This window comes from Brassica rapa, chromosome A04, assembly GCF_000309985.2.
Source record: "Brassica rapa cultivar Chiifu-401-42 chromosome A04, CAAS_Brap_v3.01, whole genome shotgun sequence".
NCBI lineage: Eukaryota > Viridiplantae > Streptophyta > Magnoliopsida > Brassicales > Brassicaceae > Brassica > Brassica rapa.
Window position 1 is genome coordinate 5,623,627 of NC_024798.2, and position 21,613 is coordinate 5,645,239.

The window sequence follows — 21,613 nt, forward strand, 5'->3', positions numbered from 1 at the left end:
TAGCTACTTTGCGCATTTTTGTTGGCCCTCTAGTCTTCTTGACTGTGTTATCGGACTGCTCTGTCTGTGTCTGTCTTTGTGGCTCCGACTGATTACTGAATTGTTCTTGTTGTGATGGTGGTTGTGTTTCATCGTCGTCATCTTCGTTAACATCTCTCTCTGCTTGTGTAACATCTTCAGGATCCACACCTTCATCTTCTGTCTCTGGGGTAGCATCTTGAACTCCCATATCTTCAGGTCCAGTTTCATCGACTTTTTCAGGTTCTGTTTCTTCCACTTCCTGATGATCTGCTTCTTCTTCTGAATGATAGTCTTCGTCCAGGGTTGGGATCGTAGCATTTTTCTTGGGTTTTTTCTTAACTAAAGAAACCTCAGGACTAACATCAAGACCTGCTTGGCGTTTACTGCGATGGCACTTCCCTGTAACAGCTTTGGAATTCATTGCACCAAATAACCTGAAAGAAAAACAAACTCATCATTATTCATATATTAGTTGACCCTCACAGTCATTCCTAACACAGAAACTCTCGTCATCGGATGATTGATCTCCCATATCTTCTTCAGGCTGGACTGCTAACGTTGCAGAACAAATCTCTTCTTCTGTCTCTAACTCATGATACCCTCGTGGTGGTGCTCTCATCACTACATACCAAGGAGAGCTATCTTCCTCTCTAGAATAGAACACTTGTTTAGCTTGCGCAGGCATAATGTACGGATCGTTTGCAAATGTTGACTGGTTCATATGGAGATTCACTAGTGTGAAACCGTCTTCCTCTTTAAGTCCTCTACCTTTATGAGCCCAACTGCACCTAAACAAAGGCACTTGAAACATGTGATAGTCAAGCAAAATGATCTTCTTTATCACGCCATAGTATGTTACTATATCAGCCTGTTGCCTCGAATCTTTGGCACTAGCTCTGCACATCGAAAAGGCTTCATATGCTACTCCACTGTTCTGTGTCTTCCTCTGCATATCGTCTGTATGGTATCGATAGCCATTAACTACAAATCCCCTGTAGGTGTGAGCAATATTTCTTGGTCCAAAAGCAAGCCATCTCAGCCTTTGCGAATGGTCCTTGGAGTTATTTGGTATCTGAAAAGGAAACATATCAGAACATATACATACAGAATTATTAATACAAAAAAAATATTAATCATACCTTCTCTTTAATCCACTGTGAAAACCTTTTTGTATGATACTTCCATAAGATGGTTTCATTTTTTGCACATCTTACATCCGAATTTTGAAGTTCTTCTAAATGCATCCTGTATATTGATTAAGTTAGTGTGAGAGAAGATAAAAACACATGTACCAATCTTTGGAGTTTTAACTTACTGAACATAAGGGTCGATCACTGCAGTATTCATGAGGATATACCGGTGAGCAAAATCTCTCTCTTTGTCAGTAAGACTCACTTCTGTTGCTTTATGCAGCGTTCGGCCTACAAGAACATTCTGAGTCGTCTCAACATCTTCGTTTCGTGTCATTGCTTCTTCAACTGGAACAGATTTCTGCAGGAACTCCATACAAAATGCAAGGCATTCACCAGCCAAATAACCCTCGGCCATACAAGCTTCTGGTCTTGCAAAATTCTTGACAAAAGCTTTTAGTGTCTTCATATACCTACGAATGAAAATATAAGATATCGTCAGTACCATATACATATAGTAGCAGTGATTTTTGTTGCTAGATGCAGTGGAAGATTACCTCTCAAAGGGATACATCCACCTGAAGTGTACAGGGCCACCCAAGCGTGCTTCTCTTGCTAGATGGAGTGGAAGATGAAACATGATATCAAACAGAGATGGAGGAAAGTATCTCTCTAGCTGACACATTGTCTCCACAATTTCTTCTTCTAGTTTAATAATCTTCTCTGGATCAATGATGCGTTGACACAGTCTGTTGAAGTAATTGCATATCCAAGTCACTGCAAGACGAGGACCTCGTGGAAGTAGACCTCTCAACGCAACCGGTAACAGATTCTGCATTACAACATGATGGTCATGTGACTTCATGCCGCCAATAGAGGGAGGATCCAGTGAGACACAGTTGGAGATATTGGCACAGTAACCATCAGGGCCTCTGAAGTTGGATAACCTTCTGCAAAATTTCTTTTTTTCTTCCTTAGAAAGCCAATACGCAGCTGGAGGCAAATAAGTCTTCTTTCCCCTAACTTCAGTATGCAAGTTGCTTCTAATACCCATGTCTTCTAAATCTTTTCTTGCTTTGAGGCCATCCTTTGATTTCCTACTATGCATCAGAATAGATAGCAATGCATCAGAGACATTTTTCTCCACGTGCATAACATCTATGTTATGCCTAACAGGCATATCCTGCCATATATTTTACAAGTCTGTATGTGAACAATTATTCTACTTAAAAACGAGAAGTAAAATGTTGAAAGAAAAACATACCTTCCAATAAGGTAAGTCAAAGAAAATTGATTTTTTCTTCCACCGCCAGAGATCATCATCTTCTTTGTACTCGTCAGCTGAAACAACATCATCCTCATCTCCTGTTGTCCTTTTTCGCTTACTCTTCTTACTTAACTTTTTTCCCAAAGTCGTTTTTAAAATCCCTAAGACTATCACAAATTTCAGCACCACTCTGAATCCTATTTGCAGTACCAAGCTCCACCGTGTTGTCAAACCATCTTTTCCTTCTTCTATAAGGATGATTAGGCATGAGACGCTTCATGTTCCCCATGTAAACGTGTTTGCGACTAAACTTTAGCCACCTATGCGGTGTATCCTTGCCACAGACATTACAGGCTTGCTTCCCCTTCACTTTACAGCCAGCTAATGTACCTAAACCATGATAGTCGGTGATACTCCACATCAACATAGCTCTAAGATTGAAAATCTCCTTTTTAAACGAATCATACACTGCCATACCTTCTGTCCACAAACTCTTCAGGTCCTCTATCAGTGGCTGGAGATAGACGTCAATGTTGTTGCTTGGTGCGGTTAGGCTAGGTATCAACATTGTCAACATAATGTTCTCGGATTTCATGCACTGAGTCGGACCCATGTTGTAGTTGACTAAGAGAACAGGCCATGTGCTATACTTGGTGTTCTGGATGGAGAACGGATTCATGCCATCAGTAGAGATACCTAGTCTTAGGTTTCTTGCTTCAGCAGCAAACTCCGGCCATTTGCTGTTAGTCTGACCCCAAGTCACGGAATCCACTGGATGTCGCATAGTTCCATCGGTAGAAGCATTTGAGGAATGCCAACACAAGTCCTCCGCCAAACGCTTTGATCTAAACATTCTTCTGAACCTGTCTTTTATCGGAAAATACCAAAGCACCTTAGCCGGAATCCCTTTCTTCTCTTCACCAGTATGCTTATCCTTCTCCCATCTTGATTCACTGCATCTTGGACAGCTGACCGAATCCTCATACTTCTTCCTGTACAAGATACAGTCGTTCTTGCAGGCGTGGATGACATCATACCCAAACCCAAACTGTTTCAAAAATTTCTTAACCTCATCTGTAGACTTAGGTAGCACATTCTCCTTCGGAAGCATGTCATGAATTAACGCCAATAACTGATCAAAATAGCTCTCAGACATCCCACTTTTGACCTTAATCCTGTAGAGTCCCATGATCGCAGCAACCTTTGTGTATTTAGCACACTGAGAGTACAACGGAGTTTCTGCATCCTCCAATTTTTTTCTGAACTCAGCTTCTTCTGGTCTGTCAATACCCGCAAACGCCTCTGCACTCTCCTGCTGAGCTGACTGATGGTCTTCACTTGCCATGAAAGCTGTTCTAACCAACTCATACGCCTCATTCTCAGACGAGTTGATATCACATGGCTTATCAGGCCTTATATCTCCGTGTTTAGACCAGAATTTACAAATCTTGTACTTCGGATCCATCCCTCTAATCACAAGATGCTCGAAAACTGTTTCACTAGACTGATGGCAGACATTGCGGCAATCAACACAAGGGCAGAACATTTCAGCTGGAACACCTAAACGGCTCGATTAAGAAGACACAAAGTCACTGGCTCCTTTCTCATACTCAAGGCTATTCCTGTCGAGTTACCACAAGTGAGAGATAAACAGTTTAGCATAATGAGATATAAGAAACGAGAAATTAAAAGAGTGTGAAGTGAAGTTAATACCTTGGTAACCAAACCCAAGATTTATCCATGTTTCAGCTCCAAACCAAGTTTACATACAAGTGATTAACTTTATCAACCCACAAAAAACAAAACAGAACGAGAGTTCTTAAATGGAATTGTTTTGTTACTAATTTTACCTGATAGATTTCTTGAACTTTGATTTGACCTAGCTACAAAAGAAGACAACGGTGTTAATAAACCCAGAAAATTATAATCTTCATCGAGAAACCTAAAGAGCACAAAAACGATACCTTAATCGAAAACTGTGGAATGAAATCTCCCTGCAACAGAGAGCACAAAAACGAATCAATTAAACATGCAATTAAATCACTACTATGAAAGAGATAAACGGTTAACAATCAGAATTGGAGACAATGTGAGAAAACCCGAGTTCACCTTCGACTGATTGGAGATGGATTTCGATCAGAGGGGACGTGATTTTGCCGATTCTGGATGAGATAAGTAAAGAGTTTGATAATTGAGAGTGAGATTTGATGTGAGCTAGATTCAGAGAAATGAGAGGTTTTGGTTTCTGATTATCGATCGAATGGAGGAAATGGGGGAGACACAAACGAGAGATGGGAGAACCCTAATTTTTGGGGGTTTCTATTTTTTTATTTGGAGCTTAATTGATTTTAGGAGCTAAAAATTTTCTAAGTGTCGCGGGCATTACCGCGCTAACTAAAGATAACAGTTTTTATGTTTCTTTGCTATAATACATAAGCGTCTCCTTCAAAACCCACTACAAGAAAACAGCGTAATTCTGATAGACATTCTGACGGAAAATGAGATCCTCGGAATATTCTGACGAATTTCCGAGGAAAACCAAAATTTGGGTTTCCTCGGCATTTCCTCGAAATATACCGATGAAATACCGAGGAAATAATATTTCTCGGAAAACACCGACGAATATCCGAGGATATATTATAGCCGCTACAGAGCCCTTGGGGGATTTTAAAAATTCCGAGGAAATTCCGAGGGATAATAGGATTTAGGTTTTTCCTCGGAATTTCCTCGGAATATTCCGAGACTTTTCCGAGGAAGTAGGGTTTATAAAACAAAAACAACGTTTTGCGGTTTGAATAACACTTATATAACCTTTATTAAGTATCTTAGACTGATTATGAAGTCAAAAAATTGTTTCTTACCCTATAATAAACACTTTTCCGATTGTATGAACGAAATCCCCACAACATAAGAGAAACACTTATACACTTTAATGAACGGTAAAGGGAATACTTACAATTCGTTTTGAAATTTTGTTATTTCATGGTTTATGATCATCTATACAAAGATTCATCAATGGTATGCATTGCATTTGTATAAGAAATGATATAGGGCAAAAAAAATTGATGTTTTGAAACCCCAAACATGTGTTCCTCGGAATTTCCTCGGAATATTCCGAGGCTTTTCCGAGGAAGTAGGGTTTTTAAACCGAAAACAACGTTTTGCGGTTTGAATAACACTTATATAACCCTTATTAAGTGTCTTAGACTGATTATGAAGTCAAAAATTTGTTTTTTACCCTATAGTAAACACTTTTCCGATTGTATGAACGAAATCCCCATAACATAAGAGAAACACTTATACACTTTAATGAACGGTAAAGGGAATACTTATAATTCGTTTTGAAATTTTGTTATTTCATAGTTTATGATCATCTATACAAAGATTCATCAATGGTATGCATTGCATTTGTATAAGAAATGATATAGGGCAAAAAAATTTGATGTTTTGAAACCCCAAACATGTGTTCCTCGGAATTTCCTCGGAATATTCCGAGGAAATTCCGATGGATATTTAAGTGGCCGTCGGAATTTCCTCAGAATATTTTCATTTAACCGGGCAAACAAGCCGCCAAATATTTCGCGAAAATTGAAATTGAAAATACCGAGGAAATTCCGACGGATAGTTTCCGTCGGACCCTAGGTTTTATAGAAACGAAACACTTCTTCTTCCCCATTTCTCTCTTCCTCCTCCGGTGATCTCTCTCTTCTTCCGGCGATTTCCCCCTTCTCTCGCGACGATCTCTCCGGCGAATCCTCTCTATTCCTACACAAATCATGTAAGGACCCTATCCCACTCTCTTAGGTTCTATTTGTTAGGTTTTTAAGTAGATTTGATGATTTTAGAAGTTTTTTGTTAGATTTTTGTTAGGGTGATTGGTTAGGATTGTGATTTGGTTGTGTAATAGGTTTAGAATTGTGATTTGGTTGGATAATTTGTTGTGTTGAATTGATTTAGAACTTTTTATAAATTTTTTATTATTTTTGTATTTATAAAATCGATTTTGGATTTTACAAAACGTTTTTTGTATATAAATTCGATTTGTGGATTTATAAAAGATGATTTCATATTTATAAAAATATTTATATTTATTAAAACTAATTTTGTATTTATAAAACATTTTTTTGATTTATAAACACTATTTTATTATTTTTTGTATTTATAAAAACTATTTTTAAATATACAAAACGTTTTTTGTATATAAATTCGATTTTTGGATTTATAAACGATGATTTCATATTTATAAAAATATTTGTATTTATTAAAACTAATTTTGTATTTATAAAACATTTTTTTTGATTTATAAACATTATTTTATTATTTTTTGTATTTATAAAAACTATTTTGTATTTATAAAAAGATGATTTCATATCTATAAAAATATTTATATTTATAAAACTAATTTTGTATTTATAAAACATTTTTTTGATTTATAAACAATATTTTATTATTTTTTGTATTTATAAAAATTATTTTGTATTTATAAAACATTTTTTTGATTTATAAACACTATTTTATTATTTTTTGTATTTATAAAAACTATTTTGTATTTATAGAAAGATGATTTCATATTTATAAAAATATTTATATTTATAAAATTAATTTTGTATTTATAAAATGTTTTTTTGATTTATAAACACTATTTTATTATTTTTGTATTTATGAAAACTATTTTTAAATATACAAAACGTTTTTTGTATATAAATTTGATTTTTGTATTTATAAAAACTATTTTTAAATATGTTTTTCAATTAATATTTATTAAAACTATTTTTAAATATGTTTTCTATTTCAATTATAATTTTATATTTTCGAATTTCAATTTTAAAAAATAAATATATAATTTTTTTTTTAATTTTGGAAATATTCCGAGGAAGTGTATTCCTCGGGATATTCCGACGACAACTTCCTCGGAAATGCTCCCTCGGTATATTCCGAGGACCTGTCCGACGAACTGGTGGTCCTCGCAGTTTCCTCAGAAATTCATTTCCTCGGAATTCCGTCGGAAATTTCCGAGGGATTTCCGAGGAAAAATGAATTTCCGAGGAGTTATTTCCGAGGACATGTTTCGTCGGTATGTCGTCGGAATAACGTTATTCCGAGGACATACCGACGATTTTTTCTCTCAGTATACCGCTGTTTTCTTGTAGTGACCGTACGTTTATTTTAATTTTTTTAAGTCGACATTCGAACATAGCGTCTCGTAAAAGGCAAACGCTATGTTTAAAACACGGGTATCAAAAACATAGCATAATCGTAAAAAACGCTATTCTGGTATGCTATTAAAATCCATTATTCTTGCAGTGTTTTAGTCTTTAATTTCGCTAGGATGGATTTTGACCCAACAGTATATATAGAAATAGGGAATATTTAGCATTGATGTGAGGCGTATGTTATGTCCTTAACAGTCATTTCCAACTAGTTAAAGGAGTTGTATATGAATTTCTTGTAGCCTTCGTGGAAACGTTATTAAGTTTTACAGTGTGTGTTATCTCCTTTTCTAGAATTTGTAAAAATCTGATAATTTGGAGTCTTGGACCATTTACTCTATGAACAATCAAAGAAGACAACCGTTCATGTGAGCTTTAACTCCTACTCTATTTCTCCGTTTCTTCCCTCACATGTCTAACCCAAACTAATTGCCGGCAAAACGAGATTGTAATGCACCCACATGTAATGCTGTTTTTGTTTTCTCTTTTCTATTTTCTTGTACAACTCAACGTTGTTCCGCGTTTCTGGGAGAGAGAGAGCTTGATATAAATATGTAGTTACAATATTTAATTTCATATTTAATTTGATATGATATTTAAAATTAATTATTTAAAATTAAATATTTAAAATTAAAAAAATCATCTTTAATACTCAATCATATATAAATAAATATTAAATTTTTTATGCTCTCTTTTTAAAATTTTAAATTTTTTTTAGGTATATCCGAACCAAACTAATATAACCCGAGTATGAACGACATCGAGTTATTTTATGGGTTTAAAGAAGTAATACAAATTAGCACTGAAACTGTTGGGGTATATCCGAACTCAGTCCGTACGAAGAAGAATTAGGATGTGCAATAAATTAAAACCAAAATCCAAAATATCTAATCCGAGCACCAATGGGTACCCAAACGTCCATGCTTAGATACAAATCTCGGGTGATTTTAGCTTTTGATTTCGCTAGGAACGATTTTGACCCAACAGTATATATAGAAGTTAGGAATATTTAGCATTGATGCGAGGCGTATCTTGTGTCCTTGACAGTCATTTCTGACTAGTTAAAGGAGTTGTACATGAACTTCTTGTAGCCTTCGTGGAAACGTTATTAAGTTGTACAGTGTACCCTACAGTATGTGTTATCTCCTTTTCTAGAATTTATAAAAATCTGATAATTTGGAGTCTTGGACCATTTACTCGATGAACAATCATAGATGACAACCGTTCATGTGAGCTTTAACTACTACTCTATTTCTCCGTTTCTTCCCTCACATGTCTAACCCAAACTAATTGCCGGCAAAACGAGATTGTATTTTATTAAAAACTATATTATCTTACATCACTTATTAAAAAACTTATAAATGCTGGCAAGTTGCAGCCGAACTCGATGAATCTCTTTATATTTAATTACATTTGTCACCCACATGTAATGCTGTTTTTGTTTTCTATTTTCTTGTACAACTCAACCTTGTTCCGCGTTTCTGGGCGAATGATTAACGAGCATGACTAGCTCGTGCAAAAAAAAATCTTAATTAGTTTGGATCCAGGATACTACCGTGTTTGTTTAATAATATTTCTTACGTTCTATAATGATAGTAACTTTGAAAATTTTATTTATTTAAAAAATAATAATTATATATTTAATGTATATTATGTTTGTTGTCATGTTATTAATAAAAAGCAATCATTTTATACGATTTCTAATAAATAGAGTATATTATATATTTTTAGATTACAAACCTCACAATTGATATACAGTCACGCGGAGAAAGAGAACTATGCCTGATTTCGTGTGAAATTATCACATCTAGAAATTCATTTGCTACATAATTACCATGGCTCGGAAAAAACCAGAATCCGTCCGATTCGTAAAAGTAGTACCAAACTTGAATCGAAACTAGTTAAATATCCGAACTAGTTCAAAATTTTACTCTAAAGAACTGGAGCCGAATCTGACCCGAACCAAAATATTTTGAGTATCTGAATAGTTCCGATCAGATTTATATACTTAAACATATTAGGAGAATTTGTCAAAAATGACCTAAAATTTGATTTTAAATGCAAAAATATACTCCAACTTCAATTAAATACAAAAGTAATCCAAAAGGCTAGTGAAATTACGATCAACCCCTTATAATAAAACAAAAATCAGAATGAAGTTTTACGAATATAACCCCTACAAGTCTTATGTGGTTTTGTAATTTTTATGCGAGAAGACTTCCATGAAGTCTTTTCATGTAGTAGATATTAAAAATAATTTATAAACTTTATAAAAAATACTTTTATGAGGGAAAAATTGAAATCTTGTCATTATAAACATTTGTAAATGATATAAACTAAGATCTAGTAAAATTGAATTGTATTCAACATAGATGAGTGATATAAACTAAGATCTAGTAAAATTGAATTGTATTCAACATATATAAGTGAATGTAGTGAGTCATGGTATTCTTTGGTTTAGGGTCTGATAACATATGTTGTAGTATTGTTTGTAATTTTAGGTTTAATTAGATTTTGGAAGCTTAACATTTTTTTTTCTTCTGCAAAAATTAGAATTTGACATATATATGTTTAGTTTTTTTTATATTAAACACTTTTTATGTTGATTTTGAGTTTAATGAATTGTTTGTTTCTATTTAGATAGTTATTTGTGTAAACGCGGAAATGAAATAAAAATGGTTTTTGTGTGTACGAAATAAGAATATGAAGATGTAGATGTTGATTTTAGGTGCATTTTGAACTTGAAATTAATTGTTCATTGTGGATGGTGTATTGATGATAATGAAAATCTGTAAATAAAAGAGAAATATGTGGATGATTAAGTAAAACAAGCATTTTCAATTAAAAAAAAAAGATATTTACGTGAATAATCAAAACTTTTGGGGTGAATAAGGCAAATGAAAGTTCTAAAACATTCATGGGTTAGTTTTGCATTTGACTCTGAGTTTTGGGTCATTTTTGCAAAATCCCAATAATATCCAAAAATTTATCCAAAATATATAAGATATTTTGAAGTTGTCCAAAATACTTGAAAATATCAAATAATCAAAAGTAAATATTTTAAACAACTAAACAATATTCAAAACACCAAAAAATACTTGAAATATCTACTGATTTTACATCCAAATATTCAACCCAAACCAATTTTTACGTTAACTTTAGGTATTTTGGCATACATTATTCAAATTTATATATTCTCTATTATTTTTATTTTAAATTTTTAGAAATTTAAAGTATATATAAACTTAAATTTTTTTAAAAAAAATTAAACGGGTTATTCGAATCCAAACCGAACCCGCAATGATTCAAACAAAACCAAAATTTATAAATATCTGAATAGGACTAAAATACTTAACCCCGAAATCTCAAAACCCGAAATCCGAATAGACCCGAAGTCAAACGGGTGCCCGGATGCTTATCCCTATTTACTTTGTGAATTTTCTCCTGATATGTTTATTCCTCTAATTCATCCTTGATTTCAAATACATCCCTCCATATTTTGGTCAAACAAACTTGCAAATTTTAATGTAATCCTATTTTAATAGAAAAAGTCAACGCTTATGAACATCCAGAGTATATCTATATTTTAAAATTTCCTTCACGTATACCTCACCACATACTTTTAATACAATATAACGAACGATAAGTCGGCATTTTCTTACAGCCAATAACTTCTCACGTATAAATCAAAATCACATGTCTTTGCAATAAACTACCATATATTATACACCTAGCGTAACCGAGGGAATAACGAAATGAAATGGTAACGCCATTCCACGAGAGCAGAATATTGAGGAATCCCAAGTCATATGTTTAGATAATATATGTAGGATGGATGGTTCTCGAACTTCCACAATACAGATCAGTGGTTGTCGTTGGGTTTGGATGGCTAGTTTGGAAAAAAATCAACTTATAAGGACACGGAACTTAAGATAGTGAGAGACTTCTTTGCATTCAAAAATAGAAATACTGTGATGGGCAATGGAGAGTATGTTTCAACATTTGTCATGCCAGAGCTTCGGGACAGATTGCAATATATGATCGCGATAATAAAGGAGCTTTACGCTTGGCAAAGTTTTGCAACCGAACTGGAGACGATAAAGACGCTGCTGATATGTTTTCCGGACTCCAAGATATCTCATATCTCGAGAGTGCAAAATAGAATTTCTGACTCTTTAGCTAAGACTGCAAGATCTTTTTATCGTGAGATTTGTTATATTGGTTGTTTTATTCTGATCTGGTTACCCAGACCACCTCAAGTTTGAGTAATAGAATACCTGTTTGTTGTTAAAAAAAAGAGGCAACAAGGAGAACATCACTTTCCCATGGTCCTCATCGATGGGTAAGAACGGTAACCGATTCTTGGGGATTCAAAATACTTACTAGTGGATTTTGTCGGGTTTAGTGGGTGAAAAAATCTAGGAATGTATCAGATAAATTGAGAAATTTTGTTCGAATCGGGCTTGTAATCAAATAAAATTTTCCGTTAATCAGGCTAACTAGGGTGTCTGATTTCAGGAGACAGAAATAGAAACAGAAGCTGAAGTTATAGCTCCGATGAGCAACAGTGGAAGCAGGGGAAGTTGCGGCAAGATCTTTCTAGATCGATAACATGATAATTTTTTTGGGGTTTGATAAATTTTAGTATTGCCTTTTCTGTGAGTGATATCTCGGTCTCATTAGGGAGCCAACATCTTTTCGACAATAAGCTTTCTGCGAGCTTGTCTTGGTCGCTTTTCTTCTGGAAAAGAGCCATGACAAGAGTTTTGATTTGAGTCCTGCAGCGTTTGCGTTGGCCGTAGGAGTGGTCGCTGCTGGTGTTGTTTCACCAATATTATTGTTGTTGTTGATAGCGTCAACACGAGCTGCGTTTTCGTTTTCCATACTTCATCATATATTTTGGACCAACAATTTTAAGGCCCCTATTAAGAATAATCCCCCTCTCCCTCTAGTGCCAAAATGTGGGAGTCAAAATTCGCACAATCAAAGTTATTATGAACAAAGCAAATCTTTCACGGGGGTTCGGATTTTTCGCAGAGCCAATGACAAGTAATCAAAAAGATGCGGAAAAGAAATAAAATAATATGAAAAGTGAACTTAAAACAAAATACTTTTATTACCAATTTTTGTATGAGCTTTTCAGGGATAAAAATCGTACATAACGTTTGTTTTGAAGGGAGATTCCAACGGAAATCAAATAACACATGCAGGAAACCCTATCTTAGTTCCTAAAGTAACCTCTTATGTCAAGAAAACCTATGTGTGTTGCAACTCGTTTACCAAAAGACAAAAAATAAAGCCTGAGGTTTTTAATTCCGGAGAGTTTCAAAAGCTAAGTTTGTTCTCCCTTTATTCTCTCTACCAGTTTTGTTTATATACAATTCCAAGGTCGGACATGTTGCCATTTTTCCAGAGATCCATGTCTTATGTTTTCCGATTTAATTTTCCTTATTTGTCGAGATCTGAGTTTATCCTTTTTTGAAAACTTCCATTATCCCGTCTTCCTCCTTCTTTCTATCCAAGAAAAGAAAACCGTAATTGAGATTGAGATACTTTACACTTTAAGTCTAAAGTCGGCTGTATCGTGTTTTGGGCTGTTTTGAACTGTTTTACGACATGTGTTTTACCACTTTTCTCGGAAAATCATGAATTCACACCAAGTTGCGATTTTGGGTGCCATTGGTCGGAAACATATTGGTGTTTAAGTTAATCGTTTCCAACTTAATGTTTCACAAAGGTTTACGGAAAATAAAGTATTCCTTGTATTTTCGCAAAATCTCAACGGCTACATTAATTGCGACGAAACAAAGAACGTTTCAGAAAATATTAGAGTGAGAACAAGATGGAGAGAGGAGTGGGCGATGATGAGGCATACTAGCGATTTCCTGCAATGATCAGGAGCTTTGGGAAATGTGCTAGAGAAAAGGGCTATGTGCTTGTGTCATGGCGATGTGGTGTGTGATGGGGAGATAATGGCGATATAAGGTGCAAGGAGGAGGCAATTACGATCCGGAGAAGATATAGAGAGGTAAGGGCGATGAGGAAGAATATAGAGGGCAATGAGGAAGAGAGAGGGAGAGATATAGGCAACAAGGAAGGAGAGAGAGGAGAGAGAAGGCAATGAGGAGGAGGAGATAGAGAGAGATAAGGGCGATTTGGCCTTGATGTGCCTTGTGGTGTGTCTATCGTTCTTCATTGATGTTGTAGTATGCTTTCGGAATTGTTTTGCTTGTTTTATGATTTTTTTCATAAACTTTCTAAAGTTTGTTACGGAAGAATATTTCGTGAAACTTGTTTTGCTTGTTTTACGAAAGTTTTTCCTTAGAAATTTCTCGAAATTAGCGTTGCGGAATATTGTTTCGTAAAACTTGTTTTGCTTGTTTTAGGAAAGTTTTTCCTTAGAAACATCCTGAAGATTTTTTTTACAGAAATTTGTTTCGTAAAGCTGTGATGTTTCTTGTAAAAAACATTCCAAAAGAATGCTTTTCTGGAAAAATTCTTGTTTGAGCAGAAATCTCTTTATTTTCTTCCCGGGGAAAGAAATGTACGGAGTTTGTTTTACATATCTTTGTTCATGTTTGCACGGGGTATGTGGAATTGCTGTCTCAACATTTACGATTCATTCTTGTAAATAAGACGATTCTCGAGTTATTTTAGCTATTGATTTCGATAGGACCGATTATGACCCAACAGTATATATACGAGTAGATGAGATCTTTAGCTTTGATGTGAGACATATCATGTGTCCTTAACATTCATTTCCGACTAGTTAAAGGATTTGTATATGAACTTCTTGTAGCCTTCGTGGAAACGTTATTAAGTTGTATAGTGAACCTTATAGTATATGTTATCTCCCTTTTTAGAATTTATAACAATCTGATAATTTTAGAAACACTAAGACTGGAAGATGTTTTCATTGAGCACTTTGCTACATCGGTTGTTTTATTCCGGTCTGGTTACCTAGGCTACCTCAAGTTTGAGTAGTAGAATAGCCGTTCATTGTAAAAAAAAATCTGATAATTTGGAATCTTGGACCATTTACTCGATGAATGGGTGGTTAAAGTGAGCTTCAACTACTGCTCTCTTTCTCCATTTCTTCACTCACATGTCTAACCCAAAGTTTGAAAACCTTTTTACAAAAAAAAAATGTATAACCCAAAGTAATTACCGGCAAAACGAGATTGTATCTAATCTATTAAAAGTGAAGTACAAATAAAAATTAACCTTAATTTTTTCTAATATTTACATTTGAATGCCACTGGCCTTAAATAATTTTAAGAAATAATTTTTTTTAATATATATTATGTTTGTTGTCATGTTATTAATAAAAATCAATTATTTTATACTATTTTATAATAAATATAGTATATTATAATTTGGTAGCTTATTAATAAAATTTGATTATTTGGTACTATTTTCTAATAAATATACTATATTATAATTTGGTGGACTATAGACCTCCCAAATTATTTACGGTCACACGTGGAAAAAGAGAATTATGTATGTTTTCATGAGAGATTATCATATCTAAAAATTATTTTGTTACATAATTATTTGGGGAATTTGCAAAATATAGCCTATATATTCATGTGACACATAAAATTATACTTCCTATTCAATCAAATGCAAAATTAACATACAATGATAGAAAAATTGCTATTTACTCATTATGATCAAACAAAAAACTAGAAAATTGTATGATTCTATCTTTCAAAAGTTAACTTTTCATAGATAGAAATCTGTATGGTGTATACCTCGTAAGAAGTCTACTCCGTAGAATCATTCTGAAGTTTATATCATAATTTAAACTAATAATTTAATTTTAAAATGTGTAAAAATATTTTCTGTGAATTTTTTTTATAAATATCAACATAAAAAACTAATACGAGGTATATAAATTAACATTTAATATAACTGAAAAAATTAATATATATATATATATATATATATATATATTAATTTGCTAACCATGTATTGGACAATACTTATGGTTTAGTTACAAAAGGTTCTACCATGTAAGGTCTCTTTGGGTTAGATTCTTAGGGTTATATTTTAGATTTAGATTGTTTTTAGCTTTATTGACGTAAATTTACATACCAGTGTTGAGTAGTCTTTTTTTTTTTTTTGACAGCAAGAAATTTACAGACTCATATTGACTCTGTAAACCATATTGGTAACTCCGCATCCATGTGAACGACAAAGGACAATTGCTTTCTTGCACTACGTGCTAAGCTATCTGCCCGAAGATTCGCTGTCCGAGGTACATGGACGATGTCTGAGTTGAGGAAGCTTCATTTGAGGAGCTTGATATCTTCCAAATAGCTTTCAAATGCTGGTCATTCTTCTGGTTCCGAAACCATCTTCACCAATTGAGAACAATCTGTTGCAAAAGTAACCTGGAACTGTCTTAAATTCTTCATGCATTCCATTGCCCAAATCAAAGCCTCTACCTCCGAATGAAGGGGAAAGAGGCATACCCTTAAATTCCTTGCCCCCAGTAGACCATCAAATCCCGGTAAAGTACTATACCAGCCTTGCCCTGACATTAAATCCTTATCCTTCCATGAGCCATCAATAAAACACCATCGACCTGGTGTCTCTAAGGGAGGAATGGTTTGTACCGAGAACCCCCTCGTTGGTTCATTTCCTACATGTGCTTCTGCCCAGAGTGATGATTCCACTTCAGCTAATTTTAGAGTGTCACGCGGATCAATATCCAAATTATTAAAATATAATTTATAAGATAAAATATAGACTACTCAAAATATAAAACTCTATGTGTTTACCTTACTACTATTTTATCTTATAAATTATATTTTCTATTTCTTTTCAGATTTAAACTTATTTTCATGTTTTTAATATACATATTTTCAGATTAAATATTATCCAATAAAGTAGACTTCAAATGAGGTCTATTCAAATATTTTTTAATTTTTTTTTCATATATTATCCTTATAATTTTATCTTATTTTGCAAGTACTATCTTCTAAATTTTTCAATTTATCTGCTCAAAAATGTAAAATTTACATCTATCAATTTTAAATCTATATTTTGTGTTTATATTGAACTAAATTTATAGATTAAAACTATATGTTTTTTTTGCTACTATTTTAGCTTAAAAGATATTTTGAAATTTTTTAAAAGAAACTATTTTCAAATTTTATAAATATACATTTTTAGATCTGATTTTTTTTCCGTTAGTGTAGACTTCTTAGATATTAAAGCTAATAGACTTTAAATAAAGTCTAATAATCCATAAAAGTTTAGTAGACTTGATAAGAAGTTTACTGAAATATGATTTAAATTTTTATCTTATGTTTTTCTCATAATTTAATCTTGTTTTGCAGGTACTCTTTTCCAAGACTTCATTTTAGCCATCAAAATAATGAATAATAAACAAACTCTATAATATTTTTATAAATTTCTTTTAATAATTTATCATTATAAAATATTCATTTGTAAATCATTGTTTTGATGCATAATCTGTAAACATTATATTCATTTTTAGTTGTGTTTCATTTGTATGATATTATTAATTTTTGTTAGCTATCAATTTTTTTCACAAGATATTCAAATCAACCAAACAATTAAATCCACCATAAGGTAAAACAATAACTAGCACACATGTGTAAGAAAAAAATCTATATAAACTTCTCAAGAAGTTTCATGAGTAAAATTAATCACAAAAACTTTCCAATATATTTCAAGTGTATACTTCAGACAATAAAAATACAGAAGCAGACTCCTAAGTAATTATACACTTATTAGTTAAGAAACTAATTAAGCAAGAAATTTGTTAGTTCCATAATTGTAACACATTTAATTTTGATATTCATTCAAGACCATTAAGATTCATTAATGTACATTGTAAAACAATAGAATCATGAAAAACATGATGAATAATAATAGTCGACTTCATATGCAGTATAAGTTTTTAAATTTTTTTCAGTCTACATTTTTTTTTTTTTTGAAAGAGGTTGGTTTTGCAATGGAACAAGTTTGACCTTCTAGAGTAGATTTAAATGGACGTCTACGAATGTGTTGACTTCATATGAAGTCTATTCTCAAATCCGATGGGTTAGTCTTGTGTTTGACTAAAATAAAATTGTAGAATTCATATGCAGTATACATTTTTTTAAGATTAGTAGACTGCATATGAAGTCTACACTTTAATTAATTTTTGATTAATCTCTTAACATTTTAGTCAAACACAAAATTAATCTTTTCAGAGACTCAAAATTTTGGTCAAATGCAAAACTGCCATTTTGCAGACTTAGCCTACTTGATGCAGAATTCCGATGAAGTCTCTTGTTAAAGTCAAAAGTTCGGTCAGTTTCAAAACTAACCTCTTTTATGTATATTTTTTCGTAAGTCTACCGATTTTTTTTCAAAGGTTAAGACGTAGACTTCGTTGCAAAAAATAATTTTGGTCAGTTGCAAAACTAACATGTGCATTGACAAGAAGACCACATCGTAAGTTTACACATATGCGTAGACATACAAAACAGTCTACTATCGCGACATAGATTTGAAAATTGACGAAAACTATTTAAATAGTTACATTTTCTTGTGTAAAGCGTGTTTCCAACCTATTCCGCCGTCCAAAATCCAAATATGAGCAAAAAGAAACAGGTTTGACGATTCTTTACTGAAGAATCACGAAAATATGAAACTTGTGTTTGTGAAAATGAAACTTATGAGAGTTTTTAAGATGAAAATGGAAAGGAAATGAAGATTTGTTGGTGCTGAATGAGAAAAAAAAGTAGATATAAATTGAATTCTTGCGCTTTAAAAGCTCAAAAATGGTTGTTCATCGTGGTTGAAAAAAATTTGAAGATTGTGGCATTGTTGTAAATAAAAAGAAACGTTTAGGATGTTTTAGGTTTTTTGCCATTTTTCGAAATTAAAATGAAGTTGAATTATAGTGGTAATTTTGTAAATATTTCAAAAAATTAAGGAGGGTATGAAATGTTCATGGCTAAATAGTATTGACAAAAAAAGAGTTAGTTTTGTGTTTGACATGAAATTGTGAATTATTTGTTAAAAACTCCCTAATTACTTTGTGAATTTTTCCCCTAATATGTTTATTTCTCTAGTTCATCCTTGATTTCAAATACATCCCTCCATATTTTGGTCAACGCTTATTAACAGCCAAAGTAGATGTATATTTTAAAATTATGGTTTCCTTCACGTATACCTCACCTGACACAGACTTCTAAATAAAATATAATGAACGATAAGTCAGCATTTTAGTACACCCAAAAACTTCTCACTTATAAACCAAAATCACATGTCTTTGCGATAACCACTACCATATAAATATAAGTATATAACTGCGGTATTTGATTTCAAGAGACGGAAAGAGAAATGGCGATGGAAGCTGAAGTTATAGCTCCTGTGAGCAAGGGCGGAAGCAGGGGATGTTGCAAGTCAGGTCCCGGTTATGCTACGCCACTGGCCGCCATGTCCGGACCATCGGAAAAGCTCATCTACGTCACTGCCGTCTACAATGGTACACTTTTGATCGTATCTGTGTTAGTTTGTTATCTCTTTCTAATGTTATAGAGTCCAGATCAAATGTTTTGAAAGGTACTTTCAGACAGAATCATTACTTTTTTCTAACTTTGGTTCAAGATTTGGTAGGGAATAGACTCTCAAAGATTCTAGATAGAAATTACAATACCCCTGAGATTCTCTGTTTTCATTTTCCGCATTAGATCCGTTAACCAGAAGTTGGTAGTGAAAATCTTTGTGTTGGTTGTATAATATTCATTTAGTTGACAAAACATCCTGTCTCCTCTGATTTATTCATTTCTAATTTGGTTTCAAGGAACGGGACGAGAGAAGCCGGATTACTTGGCAACGGTGGATGTCGATCCAAACTCACCAACGTATTCAAGCGTCATTCACAGACTGCCAATGCCTTTTGTGGGGGATGAGCTTCATCATTCTGGTTGGAACTCATGCAGCTCTTGCCATGGTGATGCTTCTGCTGATAGACGCTATCTCGTGTTACCATCCCTTGTGTAAGAATCCTTCATCCTGTACATTTTTCATAGTCATATCTCTAATATGTTTCTCTGTCTTGATGATGGGTTTTTTTTGCTGTTTCTGAAGATCTGGTCGCATCTATGCGATTGACACAAAGGCAGACCCGAGGGCACCGTCTTTGTATAAGTATGTTGATCCTAAAGAGATTGCTGAAAAGACTGGGTTGGCGTATCCACACACAGCTCATTGTCTTGCCTCTGGTGAAATCATGGTGTCCTGTCTTGGAGACGAAGAGGGAAACGCCAAGGGAAATGGGTTTCTCCTCCTTGACTCTGATTTCAACATCAAGACTAGGTATCTTATTACAAAACTAAATCATCATGCTTTAGTTTCCAATCAGTTATCAGTCATATAAAAATTGTTGATGATTGTAACTCTTAAAAGTTAAGAAAAAATGAAGTAAGGGATAGACAAGGAGAGTGAACATATACAATGCAGTAAATGTTAGAAGCTTTTCATTAATGGACTTTGATTTGTATGGTTAGGTGGGAGAAAGAAGGACATAGTCCCTTGTTTGGTTATGATTTCTGGTACCAACCGCGTCACAAGACAATGATCAGCACTTCTTGGGGAGCACCTAAAGCCTTCACCAAAGGTTTTGATCTCCAAGACGTTGCTGATGGCTTGTACGGAAGCCATCTACATGTTTATACTTGGCCAGGAGGTGAAATGAAACAATTAATTGACCTTGGAGAGACTGGTCTCTTACCTTTGGAGGTAACATAACCAAACATCTAACTTAAATGTGAATATTTGATCTGTCTTTTTTTTTGAAGAGATATATACTTTTGTTGTACAGATTAGATACTTGCACGATCCCTCTAAAGACACAGGATTTGTTGGGGGTGCTTTATCAAGTAATATGATAAGATTTTTCAAGAACAGTGATGACACCTGGAGCCATGAGGCAAGTGTAGCTTCGTAATCTTCTTCATTTAACCCTTTCTGTTCTCTAATTTATCTGCAATTTGATCTGTTTTTTATTTATTTTTGTAGGTGGTTATATATGTTAAACCCCTCAAAGTAGAGAACTGGTTTCTGCCAGAAATGCCAGGGCTTATCACTGACTTCTTGATCTCACTAGATGACCGGTTCATGTACTTTGTGAACTGGCTTCATGGAGACATTCGCCAGTACAACATCGAAGACCCTAAGAACCCTGTCTTAACCGGACAGATTTGGGTGGGAGGACTGCTACAGAAGGGCAGTCCTGTTAAGGCTGTTAGAGAAGATGGTAGCACTTACCAGTTCGATGTTCCTCAGATCAAGGTATGTTGTACCCGCGGAAAGAGCATTTGAGTTTCATTTTATATGAACTCTATACAACCTCTTCTTTTAAAATGTCGATGTTTGCAGGGGAAATCTCTAAGAGGAGGACCTCAGATGATCCAGTTGAGCCTCGATGGAAAAAGATTGTATGCAACAAACTCGCTCTTCAGTGCGTGGGACCGTCAGTTTTACCCGGAACTCATGGATAAAGGATCACACATTATTCAGATTGATGTTGATACAGAGAAAGGTGGTCTATCCATAAACCCTGATTTCTTTGTGGACTTTGGTGATGAACCAGATGGTCCTGCGCTTGCCCATGAGATGAGATATCCAGGTGGTGACTGCACTTCCGATATCTGGATTTAAATTTGGAAGAGTGAGTTTGTTGTGTTACGTTTAAATTGTGTTTTAAGTTGTTGTGTGTTTCTCAAAAAAAAAAGTTGTTATTTGCGAGTTGAATAGAAAGCCAATAATAAGAGATCCCTTGTTGCTATGGTTTGTAATAAAAACTTTCTACATTTCGAGTGAACACATGTAGTGTCACCTTACATTAAAAATACCCGTTCTTATTCCATGCATCATATTCATAGCTACAAACATTACATTACAAATAACTAATTGGACTAATAAATCATAGATTCTCACCTCTACATACTCATTAC

At 33.8% G+C, this 21,613-nt stretch overlaps 3 protein-coding genes across 9 annotated transcripts; 1 reads left to right on the top strand and 2 right to left on the bottom strand.

Annotated features, from left to right (window-relative positions):
- Positions 1-239: 239 nt before the first annotated feature.
- LOC103863570 lies at positions 240-2,493 on the bottom strand. Its single transcript, XM_009141319.3, has 5 exons — positions 2,416-2,493; positions 1,709-2,334; positions 1,337-1,624; positions 1,161-1,266; positions 240-1,093 (listed from the first exon to the last, which is right to left on the bottom strand). The coding sequence occupies exons 2-5, from the start codon at positions 2,329-2,331 to the stop codon at positions 479-481; spliced, it is 1,632 nt and encodes a 543-aa protein (XP_009139567.2). The 5' UTR covers positions 2,332-2,334; positions 2,416-2,493; the 3' UTR covers positions 240-478.
- On the bottom strand, positions 2,421-5,354 carry LOC117133756. 7 transcript variants are annotated; one of them, XM_033290730.1, is made up of 5 exons: positions 4,528-5,353; positions 4,383-4,412; positions 4,132-4,301; positions 2,896-4,040; positions 2,421-2,808 (listed from the first exon to the last, which is right to left on the bottom strand). In XM_033290730.1, the coding sequence occupies exons 4-5, from the start codon at positions 3,962-3,964 to the stop codon at positions 2,543-2,545; spliced, it is 1,335 nt and encodes a 444-aa protein (XP_033146621.1). In that variant the 5' UTR covers positions 3,965-4,040; positions 4,132-4,301; positions 4,383-4,412; positions 4,528-5,353; the 3' UTR covers positions 2,421-2,542. The 7 variants fall into 7 exon arrangements, with proteins under 7 accessions (XP_033146621.1, XP_033146619.1, XP_033146616.1 ...); XM_033290728.1 differs by having other exon boundaries at positions 2,421-4,040; positions 4,132-4,167; positions 4,269-4,297; positions 4,528-5,352; XM_033290725.1 differs by having other exon boundaries at positions 2,421-4,040; positions 4,132-4,167; positions 4,269-4,301; positions 4,528-5,352.
- A 9,502-nt stretch (positions 5,355-14,856) lies between these two features.
- On the top strand, positions 14,857-21,525 carry LOC103863571 (selenium-binding protein 1-like). Its single transcript, XM_009141320.3, has 7 exons — positions 14,857-19,140; positions 19,459-19,654; positions 19,746-19,973; positions 20,165-20,396; positions 20,479-20,586; positions 20,676-20,948; positions 21,036-21,525. Exons 1-7 carry the CDS (start codon positions 18,996-18,998, stop codon positions 21,315-21,317), a joined length of 1,464 nt encoding a protein of 487 aa, XP_009139568.1. The 5' UTR covers positions 14,857-18,995; the 3' UTR covers positions 21,318-21,525.
- The last annotated feature ends 88 nt before the right edge of the window (positions 21,526-21,613 follow it).